Raw genomic sequence first — 18,527 nt, 5'->3', positions numbered from 1 at the left:
GTAGAGGAACAGAGGGCAGGACACTGCCTCTGGAGAGAGGGCCTGGCCCTGGATGATATGGTGGACACTAAGGCCAAGCTGGAGCAGGCCTGGGTTTAACCTGCATGTGACCAAGGCCAGAAGCAGGGAGGGTAGAGCCCAAGCAGCTGGCTCAGCACACACCAGCTCCTGGCTGGCAATGTCACTGGCTACCATGGCCAATACCAGGGCTAGATTTTTGCTGGAGGGGCTCTGGACCACACCAGGCTAGAAGAGGTTTTAGCCATCAGGCCTAGGAGTCCTCAAGCTTCCCAGAGCCCAGAGGCTAGCACCCCTCTTCCGGGCCCAGCCTGGCTTGGCCTGCTGAGTCCCCACAGGCAGAGAGCACTGGTGGTGCCCAGAGCACCAGGTTCAGGTCTAGCCTTGGATCCATTTGAGCTTAGGTAAGTAACTTACCTCAAGGGCCTCAGTGTTCTCTTCTGTACCTACTTAACCAGGACTGTTACAAAGGTATAAGGAAATAATGAGAGGAGGGGACTGTCCTTCTGGCGTTCATTCCTGGGGGGTACTGCGGGTTTTGCAGACTTCAGAGATGTTATTTCTCCCCACTCAGTGGGACCTAAAGGAAGGCCTTCTAGGGGCTTTAGCAAGTTGTAGGAAACAGCCAAGTCTGCCTAGAACTGCCCAATACTTAGCCATGTGGCTATTGAAATTTAAATTAGTGAAAATTAAGATTTTAAATTCAGCTCCTCAGTTGTACTAGCCACATATCCAGTGCTCACCAGCCACATGTAGCCAGTGCTGCCACGTTGCGCAGCGCGGATACCGAGCCTGTATCACTGCAGAGTTCTACTGGACAGCGCTGTGCAAGAGACGGTTGCCTTTTTGAGCCTGTGTTTACTGAAGCTGTGTCTATTGAGACCTTACTGTGTGCCAGGCACTGTGCTAAGAACTTTATCTGCATTACCTCAGTTAATCCCACAGCAACCCTGTAAGGTAGTAATATTACCCCACTTGGCTGTGAGAAAAGAGAGGCTCTGAGGCTCTAAGCACCTTCTCCAAGGGCGCACAGCGCATTGGTGCTGGAGCCAGGACCCATCCCAGGTCTGACTCCAGAGGCCCAGCCTGCCGCCCTCTACTTCACTTCTTCCCTGGTATACCCCTGTCTTGTGTTCCCAGACCCCTAAACAAGTCCATTTTCTAGCCACATCACCTTCAGGACACACAAGACTGCACACCACACTCTTTATTGGCTTGGTAGAGCTTTCCAGAAAGTTGGGGGCCTCAGTGTCCTCTTCTATCGATGAGGAAACATGTGTTTACCTAATAAGGACTGTTACAAAGGGAAGGGGAAATCATTGGAGGAGGGGACTGACCCTCTGGTGGTCACTCCTGGCACTACGGGATGGGGTTGAGAGGTTAATGTTTTTTCCCTGTGGATGCTCCTTGCTCTGTACCCATCAGGGGACTTTCTTGGGCAGGGGATTAATGATCCCACTCTCTATGTATTCAAAGACAGTGTATGGGTCCTGGTCCCCATTGATGGTGATGGCCCGTGTATAGAACCCCTCCAGGTCAGCAGAATTCCGGTAGAACAGATCCATTTTGAGCTTGACCTGCTCTTCAGCATCCTTTGGGTTCTGCAGGAGACGGGCCTGGATCTCCATGGTTGGGGGTGGCTTGTACATGAGGTGGTACCTATGAGAGAGGAGGGGAAACGGGTGACCCACAGACCAGCCCAGAGGGCAGGGAAGAAAGGGACACTCTGTTCTCTTGCTGGCCTAGTTGGTGTACCCTGGTCATCGCCATTATCAAAAACAAACATTTACCATGCACCAGCTGCATGCACGCCTTGGGCTGGGCCCTGGGCAACAGAGAAACTCAAGATATGGTCTCTGCCCAGAGGAGAGGGATATAGATCAGTGACAGGAGGAGGGCGGAACATACTAAGCGCCAAATTCCTTCATTCTTTCCTTCCCTTCCTTTCTCTCTTTCTTCCAAATAATACTTACTAAGCATCTGCTATATGTCTGCTATTATATCTGTTGCTGACAAGGCATGTTAAGCAAGACAGATGTTGACTCTGTCCTTATTGACATTATGGTCAAATGCAGGAGGGGAACACAACACAAGTCATAACAACAAATATGAGCGGAGATGACAGTAAATGTCACAGTCACTGTGGGGAGAGGGCCCAGGGTAGGGCAACAAGAAGGACATGGTCTTTGACATGGATGTGCTAAAGACTGTCCCCAGCAGGAAGGCTGACAGATTGGACCTTAGAAAAGTCCTGGTAATGCCCTCCCTGCTTCACCCTACTCCACTCCTGAGTCCCAAGGAGATGTGGCCCTGATTATCAGGAGGGATGGCAGAGTCTACTGCTTGGCAATTATGGGGACTTTAACTTGCATTCTGAACATGAATGCAGTAATTATACTTGGTCAGACTGTAGAAAAAAAGTCAGAATTTACTTCCTGCAACTATGAAAAAGCTCAAAGGTGAAGTGTTTCCCACGGGGATGTGCTGGTACAAGCAGCCTTGTACCAACATAATAGATGATGTACCTGGGATGCGTCATGGTAAGAGCAAAAGCCCAGTGCAGTATACAGATGGCTCTCACCCAATGCATCCATTTCACATGCGGAGCCAATGCTGTTGACCCTGGGAGAGTGTGGGCGAACATTTCACCCATGTATTACTGTACAGCCCTGAGTATTAATTTCCTAGTTTCTCTTCTAGGCAAAGAGGGTCAACAGACTCTACCCAGAGGAGCAAGTTTGATAAACTCCCTTTCCAGAGTCTTCTGTCAATTGTCACCAGTATTGGCCCTGGAGAAGACCTGCCATGGCACCAGCCAGCCAGCCAGAGAGACAGGGCTCCCTGGTTGGGCCTGGCCAACCATAAGAACCTGGCACATACCTTTCTCCCGTGACTGGATCTGTTCTTCTTAGGGTCAGCCGCTCGATGACAGAATCTAATGGTACATTCAGGAAAAACACCCTATGGGTAAAGAACAAACACTGTGGTCAGAGAACCAAAGGCTGGATTCTTATCATCCTAAGACCAGGCATCACTCCCCATGTGTGGGTGGAGCCATCAGGAGCCATCCCCCACGAGCTCCCAGTACCAAACCTCAGAGATGGGCTCTATGCCATGGCTGCTCTCCACTGCCCTGATTCCAGGACTGCTTCCCAGGTCTCAACATTCCAGGGGTGGGACTCCCTGAGAGACGTTGTGCAGGTGAGCAGGGGGATAGTGTGCTCTCTGGAGTCACACAGAGTCTCACCTCTACCATGGACTTGCTTATTGACCTAACCTCTCTTAGACTCAGTTTCCTCAACTCTAAAATGGGGACAATAATAGTTTGATAGTGTTGGAGATTTAATGAGATAAAGGATGTCACAAGCTTAACGCAGGATTTGAGCATACTAGGTGCTCAAACATAGCATTATTGTTACTGGATACCCTTCCTGGGAGTTCAGACCCTTGATTGCCTGTGCCGTTTTTGGAGACATGGCGTTGTTTTTTCTCAGCTTTCTCACTTTCTCTTTCACAAAGGAGTCCTGGGCCCAAGGGAGCAAGACACTCAAAGTCAATAGGCCCATCTCAGAATCCAACCAAAAAGACAAAGTACTCCCTTCTCTTAAAAATTTGGAAATAGAGATTGGAAGCACCTGGGAATATATCTCCTAACCCCCTAGTTCAAGGGGCTTAACTCTCCCTTTTCTTTCGGCAATGGAATCTTCTCTTCATAGAAAACCTTAGGAGAGTGGTTCTAAATTAAGATTGATTTTACCTCCAAGAAGACATCTGGCAATGTCTGGTGACATTGTGGGGGTGACTACTGGCATCTAGTGGATAGAGGCCAAGGATGCTGCTAAATATCCTACAGTGCACAGGACACCCCCACGTCAAAGAATTACTCAGCCCAAAATGTCAACAGTGCTGAGGTTGAGAAGCCCTGACTTAGGACAAAGTATGAACAAATGGAATAGTCAAAAGGCGATGCTTTTCTGGTTGGGAAAGATAGGGGTGGGGTGGGGGGCAGAGATCCAAGTGTCCAGCCAGCCCCTGCCTACAGATCTAATTCATGCTCCTGTCTTCTAGTACTAAACCATCTTGGTTTTTTAAAATTTTTGTTATTATTTTTTAGCAACTTCTGGAATAGTGTACTGCTCACTTACTGTTTACTCATTCATCCTTTAATCCACTCATTCACACATTTATTAAGTGCCTGCTGTGTGCCAGGCCCTGTAGTAAGCTCCAGTGTTTACCAATTCATTGTATGGAACTTACACACTATATTTAATAAAGTCATCACCACTGATTGATGTGCGTAATTTCTACTGGGGATAACAACAAACACTCCTTGTGTACCCAAAAAATGTCTAGATGTCACTTTCAAGTAAGTAAAGTCAGACCAGAAACATCTCTAGGAAAGTGTGAGAAGAACATACATAAACGAGCTGGATGGAAACATTTTTAGGAAAGACACTCTGCCATCTCCAAGTCAGTGAACAAAAGAATCCCCTCACTGTCAGTGAATGATTCTTGGAATTCACTGGACTGGTGCAGCAGGCTGCCAAGAGGCAAAGCTCTGGTGAGCCTGATGGGACACTGGTCCCCAAGGGCCTTGGACCAGCCCCTCAGGCCCAGGTGGCATCTGCTATAGCCAGAGCAATAACAGGCCCCAAGCCAGTGTCCTGACATCCAGCCAGTGCTCAGGAAATACTTGTGAAGGAATGAATGAATGGAAGGTAGTCCTAGTGTTCTACTTAAGTTTAACTGCCTGGCTTTTTTTCATCCCAGCCAAAAATTCTGTTAACTGGTAGAGTTGAGGATGAATCTACAATACCAGGGTTGGCAGGGATCTTAGACATATGGTTATTCCCAAGTACCAGCATATCAGGATTCCCTAGGGGGCCTTTTAACTGTGGGATGCCTATGCCCTCGCCTGCAGTGCTGAGTTAGGAGGTACTGCAGGGAGATCAGTATTCCCCTGGTGATTGGATTCCCCTGCCTTGGGGGACACTGAGCCAGGGATTCTGAACAAGGGACCCTGTGGATCAGCCCAGTGAACCCCTGAAAATTTGGTATAAACTATTTCCTACATGTGAGAATGTGTGATTTTTTGGGGTAGATGTATCCATGCCTCTCATTGGATTCTCAAAGGACTTCCGATTCTTAAAAATGGTTACAAATCACTGACCTGAACCAAAGCCTCATGTTCTGCAGCAAGGTCAAAGGCCCCAGGCTGTGAATAGACAGCAAAACTGGGGCTGCCCCAGATACTGTGCACTGTCTTCTCGCTCACTGCTCCCTTTGGCTTGTGGACATCTGTTGATTTTCTTAATTTCTTCTGGGCAATCATTCTTACTCCCTGTCATCCCTGTGACTTGGTCGGAGCTAACTCTCCCCTGACTGCCAGGCTGGGCAGGGGAGAGGTCTGCATGTGGCTAAGCTGAGCCCCAGCTTCTTCTGGCCTTGGTATTATTGAAGCTGGTTTAGGATGCAAAACTTGGTCAATGAGAGGCTGCCCTGGGGTTTGCTGTAGAGAAAGGAGCCTTGTTTTTCCTGGGACTGCTAAGCTGGTGGAATGGAAGTTCGAGGTTGACTAGGACCAGCAGGAGAGAGCAGAGAGATGGTGGGGGACATCACTTGGGGCCCTGGATCAAGCTGTGCCTGAAGCCATTTACCCCTTGTGATGGTTAAGATTGTGTCATCTTGGCTAGACCATGATTCTTGGTGTTTATATGTGATCACCCCCATGACGGAATCTGCTGTGAGTAGCTAATTAGCTGAAAGGGATTTTCCTTGGGCGTGTGGCCTGCATCTGAATATAAGTGGACGTTCTGGCTTTTGCTAGCTCCTGCTCTCTGACCTGCCAATCTTGGGTTCGCCAGCCCCAGCAGCTACATGAATCAAGAAAAGCCTTGTGGTCTTGCCTGCTGATCTTGGGATTCGTCTATCTTCACAGCCTGTGAACAAGAGCCCTGCTCTCCGACCTGCTGATCTTGGGTTCGCCAGCCTCTGCAGCTACGTGAACTAGGAGAAGACTCTATCCTGATCCACGGACTTGGGAGTTCCAGCCTCTACAATCATGTGAGCCGTTTCCTTGATATAAATCTCTCTCTCTATATATATATATTTATATAGTTTACTGGTTTTGCTTTTCTAGAGAACACAGCCTAAGAAACCCCTCAATGTTTCACTGACATAAATACATACATCTCTTCTTTTCCTTAAGCCAATTTGAGTTGGGCTTCCTCTTTAACTATTACCTAAAGGATACCTAATACATCTAGTCTCTCTAATGCCACTTACTTCCAGAAAACGTGTGGCTTCAAAAACCGTTAGTCCCTGAACCAAATGCTCATTCTCCTTCAAGTCCAGCTTTCCACACTCCTTCCTTTTTCCCTTTCTCATTTTGCCCACACTGGTCGCTGAGGGTTGCTTCTGCCAAGTTGCCAGGAACCCCCTCACTGGTGCCTGACAAAAGCTCCAGCCACCCCTCCACAAAGTGTGCATGATGGTTTTCCCAACAGCCTGGGGGGGCTGGGAGCCATGAAAATCCACTTCTTTCCTGTACATGTTCTCAATAATGACTTCCATTCACAACGTGCTGCAAAATAACAGCCACCAAATAAAACATGCAAGATCGGGAGTGTTTAAACACAGGGAGTGCAAGTGTTTCAGTGTGCTTTTATCCTTTACACTCTGAACATGCGGGCCCCCCCACAACGCATTATTTGCGAGGCCCAACAGCAACACTAAAATGCGGCTGTCACCATGGCTGGCGGTTGACAGTGCCTCTCTGGATGCCAACGCCAGTAGAAAGAAAGGAAGCCAGTTTGGAAATCCCTGATAATTGATGCTGCTTCATAAACAAACAAGCTCCAATTGAAAGATTTTTAACCGAACATATCAAGACTGCTTGTCATCATTCGAGTGAATGGTTTGTGAAAGGCTGGCAAGATCAGAAGCACAGGACACCAAATTGGTACTTGAAACATATAGGTGGGAAAAGCCTTTCTGGAGAGGAGCTGTGCTTCCACGCTAGAAGCTTCTGATAATCCAGACTCATGGCACCGCAATGTGAGGGCCTGGTGACAGGGTGGTGTTGGGGAGCCAAGCATCTCTGCTGAGACATACTGCCCCATGCATACCCCAGACCTCTGTTTTTTGTTTTCTGCTTCTCTCGCACAACACTGCCAGGAAAGGAGAATGGTGAAAGCATAGAAAATCAGAGCATGGCTTGTGCTGGCCAGAGACCTTTCTGGTGTGTGCGGGTATCACGTACTAGGACTCACTAGGGGAGGGAACTGTCTTTGGGATTGTAGAATTTCAGGCTGGTAGGTGCCTCAGAAGAGGAGCCCTGGTGGTGCAACAGTTAAGTGCTCAGTTGCTAACTGGAAAAATGGATGGTTCGAACCCACCCAGCGGCGCCAGGGGAGAAAGGCCTGGGGATCTGCTCCCGTAAAGATAAAAAAAAAAAAAAAAAAAAAAACCAACCTCATTGCTGTTGAGTCATTTGAGACTCATACAGCCAAGAAAACTCTGTGGGGGCAGTTCTCCTCTGTCACATGAGGTCACTTGAGGGCAACTAACAACAACAGATGCCTCTGAAGGGGAGGTGGACGTTACCTTTGAAGGCCTCTAATGCTTTGGTAGGAGCCCTGATGGCTCAGTGGTTAAGAGCTACGGCTGTTAACCAAAAGGTAGGCAGTTTGAATCCACCAGCCACTCCTTGGAAACCCTATGGGGGCAGTTCTACTTTGTCCTATAGGGTCCCTATGAGTCAGAATTGACTGGACAGCAACGGGTATGATGCCTCAGTAATTAAAGCGGAGTCCCTGGACCAGCAGCAGCAGATCTGCAGACCCGCCGCAGCCCACTGGATTGGAATCTGCGTCTTAACGAGATCCGTGGTGATCTGTACACACATCAAACTGGGACAAGTGCTGCTCTGACCCAGTGTTTCCCAGATTTATCTGATGTTAAGAATTATCTGGAAGACCTGTCTGGCATACAGATTCCAGAAACCCTCCCAGAGCTAATGAAGCCAAACCTCCCGGGAAAGAGCTGTATTTTTAAATCAGCAGTCCAGGTGATTCTTATGCTCAGGCAGGTGTGGGAACCATGGCTCTATCTAATCCAGCTGTTCCACCCTTGGCTATACACTGTAACCATCTAGGGCATTTTATGGTAGCCCTGGTGGCACAAACTGCTGAGTGCTTGGCTATTAACTGAAAGTATTGGGGTTGCCATGAGTCAGAATTATTTTTTTAGTTTTGGAGAGCTTTAAGAATGCTGAGGTTTGGGCCCCACTCCCAAAAATTCTGATTTAATTGGTCTGGGTGTAGTCTCAGAATGGAGATTTTTAAAAGCTCCTCAAGTGACTGTAACGTGTAGCAAAGGTGAAAACCACTTCTCTGATCCAAATCTGCTCAGTGTACAATATGGGGAAACTGAGTCCCAGAGAGGCAAGGGGTTCACACTGTGTCACTGAGGGCATTGGTGTCAGATACCCAACAATGGCTGGGATCTTCTGGCCCTCCTTCATCATGCCCTGGCTGGCCACACTGCCTGAGGCTCTGTTTGGAGAGCAAAGGAAGACTCACTAGAAATCGGGGGCTGGAATTCTCTCCAGGCCCATGGCTAGATGTGGTAATCTTGAAAGACAGAATATACAATCACTGGCCATAATATGGCATTCAGACCTGCCCAGAGGCAGGGGCCTGCCCTTGTCGGTCTCTTCATTTCAACCAATAAACCACCACAATACGCAAAACCTTACAGAAAATAGTACACCCACTCCTCAATTACTGACATGGTTAAGTTCCAAAGACCAGGTCATTACGTGAAAATTGGCACTACACAAAAATGGAGGATGACCATATCATTACATAACTGCCAAATTATATCATTACATAACTGCCAAACCACTGAAAGTCATGGCCCAGACAAGCTGACACATAACCTTAACCATCACAGCCAGCGTTACTCTTGCCTCACACCTTGGCATTTGTTACTACTATATGTATGTCACTGATGTGTGAAATAGTTGGATAGGAGATCTTTTATAAATGCAAAATGACAGATAACGAGACAGTCGATAAGTGAGGAGCAGGCATATAATGTAGTTACTAGACATTATGGCAAAGGCAGAGGCAGGGAGTTCTCTGGCACTGTAAGAATAAACTTACAATATAATGAGGTTCTGAATACACATACATGTACACAAATAAGTGGGTGTACAAAAATATGAATGATATGATAATACTAATTTTACATAAACTATAATGCCAGTCCTACACAACTTGTAAAAATAAGAGGAGGGAATACTTCACAACTTATTTTATGAGGCAGACTTTCCCTGATACCAAAAGCCAGACAAAGACTCTCTAAGAAAACTACAGACCAGTATCATGAACGCAGATGTAAAAATCTTCAATAAAATATTAATGAACAAAAAATCAAATTCACAAAAAAGAGCAGACTTACTGGTCTGACAGAGACTGGTGGAACCCCCAAGACTATGGCCCTAAGACACCTTTCTAACCTGGAACTGAAGCCATTCCTGAAGACCATCTCCCAGCCAAACAATAGACAACCCCATAAGATAAATTAGAACACCCAAGAGGAGTGTACTCCTTAGAGCAATCAATTATACGAGATCAAAAGGGCATTATTTGCCCAAAAGCAAAGATAAGAAGGCAGGAAGGGGCAAAAAATATAGACAAAAGGAAAAGGGGAAACCAGGGTGGAAAGAGGGAGGGTGTTTACACATGATGGGGATTGAAAACAAGGTCATGAAACACTTTACGTAGAAACTATCAAATGGGAAACTAGCAGGAGTATCTATTTTTTATAGATTTGTGAGGAGAAGACCTTCGTGTGATCTAAAAGTAGAGGCAGCATCCGGGTTTAGAGATGACTACACTTGGGGACGGCAGTGAGGAATGGGCAAGTTGTTAGAGTAAGCCGATCTGAATGAAAAGTGAAACTGAACAGAGAGTGGGAGGAATAAAGGGAGTTTTGGAGAGACTAGATTGCAGGTGCTAGTGAAGTGTGCCTAAAAACAAACAAACAAACCCATTGCCATTGAGCTGATGCCAACTCATGGTGATCCCATGTGTTACAGAGTAGAATTGCTCTGTAGGGTTTTCTTGGCTGTAATCTTTAAGGAAGTGGATCACCAGACCTTTCTTCCATGGCACCACTGGGTGACCTTTAGGTTAATAGCTGAAAACAAACTGATTGCACCACCCAGGGACCCTTGAAGTATGCCTACCTGTTGCTGTTGAGTCGATTCCAACTCATAGCGACCGTATAGGACAGATGGATGTCAGAGGAGACTGAAACTTGCTCAAGAATGTCGAGCAGCTAAAGCAAAGGGAAGAAATGATGAAGTAAAAGAACTGAATAGAAGATTTCAAAGGGTGGCTCGAGAAAACAAAGTAAAGTATTAAAATAACGTGTGCAAAGAGCTAGAGATAGAAAACCAAAAGGGAAGAACGCGCTCGGCGTTTCTCAAGCTGAAAGCACTGAAGAAAAAATTCAAGCCTTCAGTTGCAATAGTGAAGGATTCTATGGGGAAAAATTAAACGACACAGGAAGCATCAAAAGAAGATGGAAGGAACACACAGAGTCATTATACCAAAAAGAATTAGTCGATATCCAACCATTTCAAGAAGTAGCATATGGTCAGGAACTGATGGTACCGAAGGAAGAAGCCCAAGCTTCTCTGAAGGGACTGGTGAAAAACAAGGCTCCAGGAACTGATGGAATATCAATTGAGATGTTTCAACAAACGGATGCAGCACTGGGGGTGCTCACTCGTCTGCGCCAAAAAATTTGGAAGACAGCTTCCTGGCCAACTGACTGGAAGAGATCCATATTTATGCCTATTCCCAAGAAAAGTGATCTAACCTAACATGGAAATTATAGAACAATATCACTAATATCACACACAAGCAAAATTTTGCTGAAGATCATTCGAAAGCGGCTGCAGCAGTATATCGACAGGGAACTGCCAGAAATTCAGGCTGGTTTCAGAAGAGGACATGGAACCAGGGATATCATTGCTGATGTCAGATGGATCCTGGCTCAAGGCAGAGAATACCAGAAGGATATTTACCTCTGTTTCATTGACTATGCAAAGGCATTCGACTGTGTGGATCATAACAAATTATGGATAACATTGTGAAGAATCTGAATTCCAGAACACTTAGTTGTGCTCAAGAGGAAAATGTACATAGATCAAGAGGCAGTTGTGCAGACGGAACAAGGGGACACTGATTGGTTTAAAGTCAGGAAAGGTGTATGTTCACCATACCTATTCAATCTGTATGCTGAGCAAATAATCTGAGAAGCTGGACTACACGAAGATGAATGGGGCATGAGAATTGGAGGAAGACTCATTAACAACCTGCATTTCGCAGATGATATAACCTTGCTTTCTGAAAGTGAAGAGGACCTGAAGCACTTACTAATGAAGATCAAAGACCACAGCCTTCAGTATGGATTGCGCCTCAACATAAAGAAAACAAAAAACCTCACAACTGGACCAATGAGCAACATCATGATAAACAGAGAAAAGATTGAAGTTGTCAAGGATTTCATTTTACTTGGATCCACAATCCACACCCATGGAAGCAGCAGTTAAGAAATCAAATGACACATTGCATTGGGCAAATCTGCTGCAAAGGACCTCTTCAAAGTGTTGAAAAGCAAAGATTTTTCTCCTTGAAGACTAAGGTGCACCCCCCAAGCCATGGTATTTTCAATCGCATCATATGCATGTGAAAGCTGGACAATGAATCAGGGAGATCAAAGAAGAACTGACACCTTTGAATTGTGGTGTTGGCAAAGAATATTGAATATACCATGGACTGCCAAAAGAATGAACAAATCTGTCTTGGAAGAAGCACAACCAGAATACTCCTTAGAATCAAAGATGGCAAGACTGTGTCTTACATACTTCGGACATGTTGTCAGGAGGGATCAGTCCCTGGAGAAGGACATCGTGCTTGGCAAAATACGGGGTCAGTGGAAAAGAGGAAGACCCTCAATGAGGTAGATTGACACAGTGGTTGCAACAATGAGCTCAAGCATAACAATGATTGTAAGGATGGCACAGGACCAGGCAGTGTTTTGTTGTGCATAGGGTTGCTGAGAGTCGGAACTGACTCGATGGCACCTAACAACAACAGAACTGATCCACAGAATTTCCAAGAAGTGGCTGGTGGATTTGAACTGCCAGCCTTTTGGTTAGCAGCTGAGCTCTTAACTACTGTGCACTAGGGCTCTGAAGTATGCCTCGACTACCAAAAAAAAAATAAAGGCCCCACTTTGCGGGGGCGCGTCTGTTGAAGGATTCACAACTCCGAGTATACTAGGTGTTAACTGTCAGAGCACAGGAGCTGGACTGTCCTGTTCAGGCCATAACCCCCGTGCCTGGCATATGGTAAGTGACGGGCGAATGTGGATGAGTAAGTGAGGGAACCGCCTGTGACATCACAGGAGACCTAATTCCATCTCCCAGAGAAGCATCCCATCAACCGAATGGGATCGGTTCCCAGGTCCTCCTGAGAGGAGTCATAAATGGCAGGTGCAGGTTGCAAAGGATCCCATAACCACAATCATAAAAGATTACTCCAAGAAAGCAAAGCCAGACAAAATTTAGACACAGGGTCTGCTTAGAGTTTGGAAAAGACCCTGGCCAGAATTTTTTAAAATCTACGATATATATTTTCAGAAACTCTCTGGTGGCACAGTGGTTAAGAGCTAGGGCTGCTAACCAAAAGGTCAGCAGTTCCAATCCACCAGGCACTCCTTGGAAATTCTGTGGGGCAGTTCTACGCTGTCCTATAGGGTTACCATGAGTTGGAATTGGCTCGATGGCAATGGGTTTGGTTTTTTGATATATATTTTCTACCTTGACAGGAGTACCATTTGAAAAATAAAGGCCAAACATCTCAACCTCCTTCTAAAACCTCATACTCCTCCTGCCCTCAGGGAGCAGCTGCAGCATCAGTTCGCTTCCTGCTGTGACTCCTCTAAATAAAAAAAGAGGCTCCTTGCGGCCATTTCTTATTTAAAACTGTGCATAATTGATAGTGGCAAATCTACCCCAGCTGCGTCTAAAATCTCTCCAGGGGCAAGAAAAACACTCTCCATGGCTGTCATTAACTGCTAAATTAACAAGCACTCCTGACAGTTTACAATGTGCCATACAAAATGCAGCAGTCTGGTTTAAGAAGAACGACCCAAGGATCAAGTTCCTGCATAACTGGCCTCCATTTTAAAAGCATCTTAAAACTTCTGCCTCCCTCACCACTGGGAAGAAAGAGAATAATCCCTCTGCACACTGCCACCCAGACGCAACAGACAGTAATGAAATGCAAACCATCTGAAGTCAGGAAGTTCTGCAAACTTTTCCCAAAGAGAAAGGCAGAAGAATCTAAGGCAAAAAATGGCAGTAGACAAGGTTGAGAAGCAAATCTTTTCCAGGTGCATCTAAGAGTTCAAGGTCCAGCTGTGGGGTGGGGGAAGTGGGAGAGGGATCCAGGTAAGATGGCAGGTATGGAGGAGGAGCTTTCTGGTCAGGCCTTCCCCAACGAAAGTCACTGGCAAGCATGCCAAGGTATTTGCAAGACAGTTGGCTTTCGATCAGGAAACTGTCTGTGTATGAGGTGCCATGTCCCAGGAGCCGGAAGCCAAGCTAATAAGATACAAAACCTGTTCTGAGTTCTCAGTACTTACCATCACTTTTGCAGGACTTCGAACTGGTTTGAATTGTTAAAATGTAGATTCTGATTCCGTCTGATCACCAGGTGATTCTTATGTGTAATAAGTTTTGAGAACCACTGCTCTACTAGTGGCTCTCAGAATTGGGCCCTACTCGCTAATCAGCAGCATCACCTGGTACCTTGTTACCAAAACCAAAACCGAACCCGTTGCTGTCGAGTTGATTGCGACTCATAGTGACCCTACAGGACAGAGCAGAACTGCCCCCATAGGGTTTCCAAGGAGCACCTGGTGGATCCGAACTGCTGGCCTTTTGGTTAGTGGTGGTAGCTCAAAACCACTAGAGCACCAGGGTTTCTGGTACCTTGTTAGAAATGCAGATTCTTAGCAGGGGTGTGAATCAGACCAAACCTGTTGGAAGCCCTGCCTTTAAGTGTCTTAACAAGGCACGGTTTCATGTCCTCAAGTCTATTTCCAGTAACTGTTCAGACTCTTTTTTGTTCTATTTGATTAGTACAATTTGGTCACAACAAATGTTGTCCTTTATACCCCAGGGTGAATTCAGACATTCACCAAAACCAAAAACCAAACTCGTTTGCCGTCGAGTCGATTCTGATTCATAGCGACCCTATAGGGCAGAGTAGAACTGCCCCATAGAGTTTCCAAGGAGCACCGCATGGATTCAAACTGCTGTATCACCAGGGTCTCCCAGATGTTCACGGTAGAGTGGAAATAATACTTTGTGCAGCCCACTATTTTGCTACCCCAACAAAACTCTTAGGAATTTCTTAAAAATGAAATGGGGGGTGGGTGGGTTCAAGAAGTTTTCATTTGGGGGACCCTCTCTTGAGGCAGCTATAGTTTACAAAAGGAAGATCTGATCCAAGGAGACTGGGGGAGTGTATTGCAGAATTCAGAGACTTGCTTTGTAATTTGTAAACATAATCATCACTACAAATAAATTACGACAGGGAAAACTGTTCAAGATATATTGTTAGTAGAAAAAAATCAGGTTGTAAATCAGGTGGTACTACATGATTCCATTTTAAAAATATATGGGGGGCGGAGCCAAGATGGCGGACTAGGCAGACGTTACCTCGGATCCCTCTTACAACAAAGACACGGAAAAACAAGTGAATTGATCACATACATAACAATCTACGAACCCTGAACAACAAACACAGATTTAGAGACGGAGAACGAACTAATACGGGGAAGCAGCGATTGTTTCCAGAGCCTGGAGCCAGCGTACCAGTCAGGTACGGCACAAGCACAGAGACCTGCTCCACCCCTCTGAACTAACCCCGGGAGGGGGACCAGCCGGTTCCACGGGCGGCGTGGGACGCAGCCGGTAGGAGAAGTCCCCGGGAGGCAGTGACTGATCTTGGAGCAGAAAGAGCAGCATCCGAGCCGGGGAACCGTCTCGCAGGGATTTGGACTGCACGCAGGTACGCCATAAACACGGAGAGTTGCTCCACCCCCTGAACTAACCCCGGGAAGGGGACCAGCCGGGTCGCGCGGGCGGCGTGGGACGCAGCCGGTAGGAGAAGTCCCCGGGAGGCAGCGACTGGTATTGGAGTGGGGAGAACAGCGTTCCAGCCGGGACACTCGGTCGCGGCACAAGCACGGGGAGCTACTCCACCCATCTGAACTAACCCCGGGAGGGGGCCTACCTGGTTCAAGGGGGCGGCACGGCCACGCGGCTGGAGGGAAGAGAAGTCCCCGGGAGGCAGCGACTGATTTTGGAGTTGAGAGTGCACCGTCCCAGTAGGGGAGCCTTGACGCTGGGCGTGGGGCTGGAAGCGGAGGATCTGACCGTGACTCCAGCGGGCCAGACCCCCTGGGGGCAATCTCCACACAGTCAGCACACATAGGCGACGCGCCCGCGGGAATCTCAGATATAACAGTCATTCCAAGCAAGACAAGCAACTCTGGCTATATTCTGAGGTGCTACTCTCCTATCTCTCTGTTCCCTCCCGCACCCTCCCCAGGCGGCTTCATTAACATCTGAATAGCCTGAGCCAGAGGGAGAACTCTGATAGGGATCTGATCGCAGTTTTTTTTAGCGGATTTTCTGGAAAAACTAGTTTCCCAGTGATGGCTCGGAGACAACAATCCATATCAAACCACTTAAAGAAGCAGACCATGACAGCTTCTCCAACCCCCCAAACAAAAGAATCAAAATCTTTTCCAAATGAAGATACAATTTTGGAATTATCAGATACAGAATATAAAAAACTAATTTACAGAATGCTTAATGATATCACAAATGAAATTAGGATATCTGCAGAAAAAGCCAAGGAACACACTGATAAAACTGTTGAAGAACTCAAAAAGATTATTCAAGAACATACTGGAAAAATTAATAAGTTGCAAGAATCTATAGAGAGACAACATGTAGAAATCCAAAAGATTAACAATAAAATAACAGAATTAGACAACACACTAGGAAGTCAGAAGAGCAGACTCGAGCAATTAGAATGCAGACTGGGACATCTGGAGGACCAGGGAATCAACACCAACATAGCTGAAAAAAAATCAGATAAAAGAATTAAAAAAAATGAAGAAACCCTAAGAATTATGTGGGACTCTATCAAGAAGGATAACCTGCGGGTGATTGGAGTCCCAGAACAGGGAGGGGGGACAGAAAACACAGAGAAAATAGTTGAAGAACTCCTGACAGAAAACTTCCCTGACATCATGAAAGACGAAAGGATATCTATCCAAGATGCTCATCGAACCCCATTTAAGATTGATACAAAAAGAAAAACACCTAGACATATTATCATCAAACTCACCAAAACCAAAGATAAACAGAAAATTTTAAAAGCAGCCAGGGAGAAAAGAAAGGTTTCCTTCAAGGGAGAATCAATAAGAATATGTTCTGACTACTCAGCAGAAACCATGCAGGCAAGAAGGGAATGGGACCACATATACAGAACACTGAAGGAGAAAAACTGCCAACCAAGGATCATATATCCAGCAAAACTCTCTCTGAAATATGAAGGCGAAATTAAGATATTTACAGACAAACACAAGTTTAGAGAATTTGCAAAAACCAAACGAAAGCTACAAGAAATACTAAAGGATATTGTTTGGTCAGAGAACCAATAATATCAGATATCAGCACAACACAAGGTCACAAAACAGAACGTCCTGATATCAACTCAAATAGGGAAATCACAAAAACAAACAAATTAAGATTAATTAAAAAAAAAATACACATAACAGGGAATCATGGAAGACAATAGGTAAAAGATCACAATAATCAAAAAGAGGGACTAAATACAGGAGGCATTGAACTGCCATATGGAGAGTGATACAAGGCGATATAGAACAATACAAGTTAGGTTTTTACTTAGAAAAATAGGGGTATATAATGAGGTAACCACAAAAAGGTATAACAACTCTATAACTCAAGACAAAAACCAAGAAAAACGTAACGACTCAACTAACATAAAGTCAAACACTATGAAAATGAGGATCTCACAATTTACTAAGAAAAACGCCTCAGCACAAAAAAGTATGTGGAAAAATGAAATTGTCAACAACACACATAAAAAGGCATCAAAATGACAGCACTAAAAACTTATTTATCTATAATTACCCTGAATGTAAATGGACTAAATGCACCAATAAAGAGACAGAGAGTCACAGACTGGATAAAGAAACACGATCCATCTATATGCTGCCTACAAGAGACACACCTTAGACTTAGAGACACAAACAAACTAAAACTCAAAGGATGGAAAAAAGTATATCAAGCAAACAATAAGCAAAAAAGAAGAGGAGTAGCAATATTAATTTCTGACAAAATAGACTTTAGACTTAAATCCACCACAAAGGATAAAGAAGGACACTATATAATGATAAAAGGGACAATTGATCAGGAAGACATAACCATATTAAATATTTACGCACCCAATGACAGGGCTGCAAGATACATAAATCAAATTTTAACAGAACTGAAAAGCGAGATAGATACCTCCACAATTATAGTAGGAGACTTCAACACACCACTTTCGGAAAAGGACAGGACATCCAGTAAGAAGCTCAACAGAGACACGGAAGATCTAATTACAACAATCAACCAACTTGACCTCATTGACTTATACAGAACTTTCCACCCAACTGCTGCAAAATATACTTTTTTTTCCAGCGCACATGGAACATTCTCTAGAATAGACCACATATTAGGTCATAAAACAAACCTTTGCAGAGTCCAAAACATCGAAATATTACAAAGCATCTTCTCAGACCACAAGGCAATAAAACTAGAGATCAGTAACAGAAAAACGAGGGAAAAGAAATCAAATACTTGGAAAATGAACAATACCCTCCTGAAAAAAGACTGGGTTATAGAAGACATCAAGGAGGGAATAAGGAAATTCATAGAAAGCAACAAGAATGAAAATACTTCCTATCAAAACCTCTGGGACACAGCAAAAGCAGTGCTCAGAGGTCAATTTATATCAATAAATGCACACATACAAAAAGAAGAAAGAGCCAAAATCAGAGAACTGTCCCTACAACTTGAACAAATAGAAAGTGAGCAACAAAAGAATCCATCAGGCACCAGAAGAAAACAAATAATAAAAATTAGAGCTGAACTAAATGAATTAGAGAACAGAAAAACAATCGAAAGAATTAACAAAGCCAAAAGCTGGTTCTTTGAAAAAATTAACAAAATTGATAAACCATTGGCTAGACTGACTAAAGAAATACAGGAAAGCAAACAAATAACCCGAATAAGAAATGAGAAGGACCACATCACAACAGAACCAAATGAAATTAAA

At 45.1% G+C, this 18,527-nt stretch overlaps 1 protein-coding gene across 1 annotated transcript in view; it reads right to left on the bottom strand.

The window, feature by feature from the left end:
• Window positions 1-708: 708 nt before the first annotated feature.
• AK8 (adenylate kinase 8) overlaps window positions 709-18,527 on the bottom strand; it is a 218,719-nt gene continuing 200,900 nt past the window's right edge. Inside the window, exons 12-13 of the mRNA XM_003407485.4 lie at window positions 2,899-2,979; window positions 709-1,677 (exon numbers count right to left, since the gene is read on the bottom strand). Coding sequence (XP_003407533.2) covers window positions 1,440-1,677; window positions 2,899-2,979 — 319 coding nt within the window. The 3' untranslated portion in view covers window positions 709-1,439. The remainder of the gene's footprint in view (window positions 1,678-2,898; window positions 2,980-18,527) is intronic.

This window comes from Loxodonta africana, chromosome 9 (assembly GCF_030014295.1).
Source record: "Loxodonta africana isolate mLoxAfr1 chromosome 9, mLoxAfr1.hap2, whole genome shotgun sequence".
In the NCBI taxonomy this organism is placed as follows: Eukaryota; Metazoa; Chordata; class Mammalia; order Proboscidea; family Elephantidae; genus Loxodonta; species Loxodonta africana.
Note: the sequence above shows the minus strand (reverse complement) of the source record. Positions and strands in the feature narration are given on the sequence as shown.